The sequence below is a fragment of the Anolis carolinensis genome, unplaced genomic scaffold (assembly GCF_035594765.1).
Source record: "Anolis carolinensis isolate JA03-04 unplaced genomic scaffold, rAnoCar3.1.pri scaffold_28, whole genome shotgun sequence".
Classification (NCBI taxonomy): domain Eukaryota; kingdom Metazoa; phylum Chordata; class Lepidosauria; order Squamata; family Dactyloidae; genus Anolis; species Anolis carolinensis.
Window position 1 is genome coordinate 466,501 of NW_026943837.1, and position 6,000 is coordinate 472,500.

A 6,000-nucleotide genomic window follows, 5' to 3' on the forward strand; every position below is an offset into this window, starting at 1 on the left:
TAAAGTTCGAGTCAAGTTCTGTTGGAGAACAGAGCAGTCCTGTGTTCATCTGTCGTCTGCAAGTCTGTTTGTGTTGGTAATTGCTGCATACGGTAAAACTTTGTAAATAGTTTTACCAACGTCTCTGAGTGTCTCTTCGTTCTGTGTTCCACTGCTTCCATCCAACTACTGCTGCGCTGCAAATACTCTGACATATGTATGTATATATGTATGTATAGCATGTATGTGTGTATGTATATATTTATGTGTATATATTTGTGTGTGTGTATGTATATATATTTATGTATGTATGTGTGTATTTGAGACCAGGGTCTGAGACCCTGCTCCACTCACTGGAGGTCACACTCTCTCAGCCTCGGACGTAACGAATAAACCCTTGGGACCTCCTGACGCCTCCCGCTCTTGCTTCCTCCTCCTCCTCCCCCTTTTTGGCAGGTTTGACCGCATGGGCACGGGGGGCCCGCTCTTTGTGGACGTGACCTGGCACCCGGCGGGGGACCCCGGCTCGGACAAGGAGACCTCCTCCATGATGATCGCCTCCACCGCCCTCAACTACTGCGGCCTGGAGACCGTCCTCCACATGACCTGCGCCCACCAGACGCCCGCCTCCGTCAGCGCTCACCTGCGCAAGGCCAAGCGCCTCGGCCTCAAGAACATCATGGCCCTGCGCGGAGGTCAGAGCATCATTAATAATAATAATAATAATAATAATAATAATAATAATAATAATAATACCATAGTGTATTATTACAGTAGAGTCTCACTTATCCAACATTCACTTATCCAACGTTCTGGATTATCCAACGCATTTTTGTAGTCAATGTTTTCAATATATCGTGATTTTTTGGTGCTAAATTCATAAATACAGTAATTACTATGTAGCATTACTGCATATTGAACTACTTTTTCTGTCAAATTTGTTGTATAACATGATGTTTTGCTGCTTTATTTGTAAAATCATAACCTAATTTGATGTTTAATAGGCTTCTCCTTAATCTCTCCTTATTATCCAACATATTTGCTTATCCAACGTTCTGCTGGCCCGTTTATGTTGGATAAGTAAGACTCTACTGTATTACTAGCTGTGCCCCAGCCGCGTGTTGCTGTGGCCTAGTCTGGTGGTTAGGAAGCCACCAGACTAGGCCACAGCAACACGCGGTCTCTAGTTAGGAAGCAGTCTGGCTTTGAAGCTATAAGGCTGTTCAGTGCTATTCAAGCTGGTAAGCAATTGGGTTTTTTCCTGTTATTTGGACTTTATTTTTCTAGGTTTTTTGATTGAAAGACATAGATTGGGTGACTATGTCTTTTGCGGCCAAATTTGGTGTGATTGGGTTCAGTGGTTTTGTCGTTTACTCCGTGGGAAAAACGCACAGTATATATATATACTAGCTGTGCCTGGCCACGCGTTGCTGTGGCGAAGTCTGGTGTTATGGGAAATAAAGTATTGAGGAATTGGTGGTAGTTAAGGTCAAGGGTAAAGGTTTTCCCCAGACATTAAGTCCAGTCGTGTCTGACTCTGGGGGTTGGTGCTCATCTCCATTTCTAAGCCGAAGAGCCGGCGTTGTCCGTAGACTCCTCCAAGGTCATGTGGGATGACTACATGGAGCGGCGTTACCTTCCCGCCGGAGCAGTACCTATTGATGCACTCACATTTGCATGTTTTTGAACTTCTGGGTTGGCAGAAGCTGGGGCTAACAGTGGGGGCTCTCTCCGCTCCCCCAATTCAAACCTGTGGCCTTTCGGTCCAGAAGTTCAGCAGCTCAGCGCTTTAACACGCTGCGCCATCAGGGGATATTATTTCCTAAAGGTTGTGAATATACAATATTTCTGATTGGTTTTTTTGTTTGTTGGAGGCAAGTATGAATGCTGCAATTAGGAAAAATGATTAGGATGTAATGGCCTTGCAGCTTTAAAGCCTGGCTGTTTCCTCCCTGAGTGATTTTTTTGTTGGGAGGTGTTAGCTGGCCCTGATTGTTTCCTGTCTGGAATTCCCTTGTTTTCAGAGTGGTGATGTTTGCGATATTTTGTGTGCTTCTACTGTCTGTGGCCCTGAGAAAACAGAGGATTTTCCAGACTTTGATGATGGGAATACTTTCTTGGGAGGTGTTAGCTGGCCCTGATTGTTTCCTGTGTGGAATTCCCCTGTTTATTTACTGTCCTGGTTTTAGAGATTATATTGTTCTGCATTATTCTATCCCAGTAATTATTTCATATTAAAGAAGAATCTCACTTATCCAACATTCGCTTATACAATGTTCTGGATTATCCAACGCAGTCTGCCTTTTCATAATCAATGTTTTTGTAGTCAGTGTTTTAAATTCATTGTGATATTTTAGTGGTAAATTTGCAAATACAGTACAGTAGAGTCTCACTTATCCAACATAAACGGGCCGGCAAAACGTTGGATAAGCGAATATGTTGGATAATGAGGCATTAAGGATAACCCTATTAAACATCAAATTAAGTTATGATTTTACAAATTAAGCACCAAAACATCATGTTAGACAACAAATTTGTCAGAATCAGTACACAGTAATGCTATATAGTAATTACTGTATTTATGAATTTAGCACCAAAATATCACGATATATTGAAAGCATTGACTACAAAAATGCGTTGGATAATCCAGAACGTTGGATAAGTGAGACTCTACTGTAATTACTACATAGCATTACTGCGCATGGAACTACTTTTTCTGTCAAATTTGTTGTATAATATGATGTTTTGGTGCTTAATTTGTATAACGATTACCTAATTTGATGTTTAATTGGCTTTTCCTGAATTCCTTCTTATTATCCAACATATTCACTTATCCTGCCGGCCTGTTTATGTTGGATAAGTGAGACTCTACTGTATATTTCTAATCTTATATTATCTGCTCAGAACTGGATTATATGAGGCCCCTTCTTCACAGCTGTATAAAATGCACACTGAAGTGGATTATATGGCAGTGTGGAGTCAAGATAATCCAGTGCAAAGCAGATAATATAAGATTATAAATGGGTTATATAGCTGTGTTGAAGGGCCTTGAGTCTACACTGCCATATAATCCAGTGCAAATTAGATAATCTGTGGAAGAAGTCTAAGTGAGGCCTAAATCTGCCTGTCCCCTAACTGAAGCCTGGCTGTCCCTTGGTTGCTAGGCAACCAAGTGGGCAGAGATTAGCCCTCTAAACTGGCAGCAATTGGATAAAAAAATATTGCTCTCCCTCTAATTAGGACTTTATTTTTCTTTTCTTTTTGTTGTATCAACCTTGAGGCATGGATGATGGGTTGTGTTGTCAAATTTTGAGGTTGGGGGGGCCTGTACTTTTGTTGTTTTGTGAATCGCCGTGATGCCATCACTCTTTTATATATATAGAAGATGTATAGGTATATGTGTATATATACAGTAGAGTCTCACTTATCCAAGTAAACGGGCCGGCAGAAGCTAGGATAAGCGAATATCTTGGATAATAAGGAGGGATTAAGGAAAAGCCTATTAAACATCAAATTAGGTTATGATTTTACAAATTAAGCACCAAAACATCATGTTAGACAACAAATTTGACAGAAAAAGTAGTTCAATACGCAGTAATGTTATGTTGTAATTACTGTATTTACGAATTTAGCACCAAAATATCACGATATATTGAAAACATTGACTACAAAAATGGCTTGGATTATCCAGAGGCTTGGATAAGTGAGGCTTGGATAAGTGAGACTCTACTGTATATATACACACACACACATATACATACAGTAGAGTCTCACTTATCCAAGCCTCACTTATCCAAGCCTCTGGATTATCCAAGCCATTTTTGTAGTCAATGTTTTCAATATATCGTGATATTTTGATGCTAAATTCATAAATACAGAAATTACAACATAACATTACTGCGTATTGAACTACTTTTTCTGTCGAATTTGTTGTCTAACATGATGTTTTGGTGCTTAATTTGTAAAATCATAACCTAATTTGATGTTTAATAGGCTTTTCCTTAATCTCTCCTTATTATCCAAGATATTCGCTTATCCAAGCTTCTGCCGGCCCGTTTAGCTTGGATAAGTGAGACTCTACTGTGTGTGTGTGTGTGTGTGTATATAGACTCCTAGAGTCGGAAAAGAACTTCAAGGGCCATCCAAGCTCAAACCCCTTCTGCCTTAAAGGAAGGCACCATTCAATCCCTCCCAACAGAGAGCCAGCTCAGCCCCGGCTTAATAATAATAATAATAATAATAATAATAATAATAATAATAATAATAATAATAGAACCATAGACTATTATTATTATTATTATTTTATTATGACACAGCAAACAAGATAGACATGCTGGATTTCATATCACAAAATCACAAGTCGAACAGTTCCCAAGTGTCTAGGACTGTGTGATGCATTTTCAGATGATGCGTGCAGATCCCAGCAGGGTGGCCTTTTGCAGTTGGCAGATCGTGATTTTGTCAATGTCTATTGTTGCCAAATGCCGGCTGAGATCTTTTGGCACGGCACCCAATGTGCCCATCACCACCGGGACCACCTGCACTGGTTTCTGCCAGAGTCTTTGAAGTTCAATCCTGAGAGCGGCTGAGTTTTTCCTGTTGTTTTTCGTCAATGCGACTGTCACCTGGGATGGCAACATCAATGATCCAAACCTTTTTCTTTTCCACAACTGTGATGTCTGGTGTGTTGTGTTCCAGAACTTTGTTCAGAAGTCCCACAGTATCTTTGTGTGCTCATTTTCCAATACTTTTGCAGGTTTGTGATCCCACCAGTTCTTTGCTGCTGGGAGGTGGTATTTGAGGCATAAGTGCCAATGAATCATTTGGGCCACATAGTTGTGCCTCTGTTTGTAGTCTGTCTGTGCAATTTTCTTACAGCAGCTGAGGATATGATCAATGGTTTCGTCGGTTTCCTTTATTATTATTATTATTATTATTATTATTATTATTATTATTATTATTATTATTAATAGACTCCTAGAGTGGGAAGGGAACCCCAAGGACCATCCAAGCCCAAGCCCCTCCTACCTTAAAGGAAGGCACCATTCGATCCCTCCCAACAGAGGGCCAGCTCAGCCCCGGCGTAGTAATAATAATAATAATAATAATAATAATAATCTATAGATTATTATTATTAATAATAATAATAATAAACTATATAATAATAATAATAATAATAATAATAATAATAATAATAATAATAATATAGACCATAGACTATTATTATTATTATTAATAGCGTGGGAAAGGAACCTCAAAGGCCATCCAAGCTCAAACCCCTTCTGCCTTGAAGGAAGGCACCATTCGATCCCTCCCAACAGAAGGCCATCTCAGCCCTGGCTTAATAATAATAATAATAATAATAGAATCCTAGGATTGGATGGTAACCCCATAACAACAAGAACAACAATAATAAATAGAATACGAGAATCCTAAGGTTAGAGGGTAAACCCATAATAGTAATAATAATAATAATTAGGACCATAGAATCATAGAGTTGGGAAGTAACCTAATATTACTACTACTAATAATACTAATAATATTAATGGTAATAAATAGAATCAAAATCATAGAATCCTAGGGTTGGAAGATAATCCAATAATAATAATATGAATAAGAATCCTAGGGTTGGATGGTAAAGCAATAATAATAATAATAATAATAATAAATGCTTGGAAAGTGTTCGACTTGTGATTTTGTGATATGAAATCCAGCATGTCTATCTTGTTTGCTGTGTCATACAATAAAATAATAATGTAATATACGAAATCCAGCATATATATTTCGTTTGCTGTGTCATACTATGTCTTTGTGTCAATAATAATAATAATAATAATAATAATAATAATAATATAGAATCCTCGACTTGGAAGGGAACCCCAAGGGCCATCCAAGCTCAAACACCTTAAGCCTTAAAGGAAGGCACCATTCGGTCCCTCCCAACAGAGGGCCAGCTCAGCCCCTGCTGCATAATAATAATAATATCTCTCTGTCTCTCTATCTTCTCCTGCAGATCCCATT

The 6,000-nt window shown here is 38.9% G+C and overlaps 1 protein-coding gene across 2 annotated transcripts in view; it reads left to right on the forward strand.

Annotated features, from left to right (window-relative positions):
• The window catches only part of mthfr (methylenetetrahydrofolate reductase), a 31,482-nt gene that overhangs the window by 12,567 nt on the left and 12,915 nt on the right, over positions 1–6,000 (forward strand). For both annotated transcript variants that reach the window (XM_062966734.1, XM_062966732.1), the window contains exons 3-4: positions 436–674; positions 5,993–6,000. The exon at positions 5,993–6,000 is cut by the window's right edge and continues 103 nt beyond it. In XM_062966734.1, coding sequence (XP_062822804.1) covers positions 436–674; positions 5,993–6,000 — 247 coding nt within the window. The remainder of the gene's footprint in view (positions 1–435; positions 675–5,992) is intronic.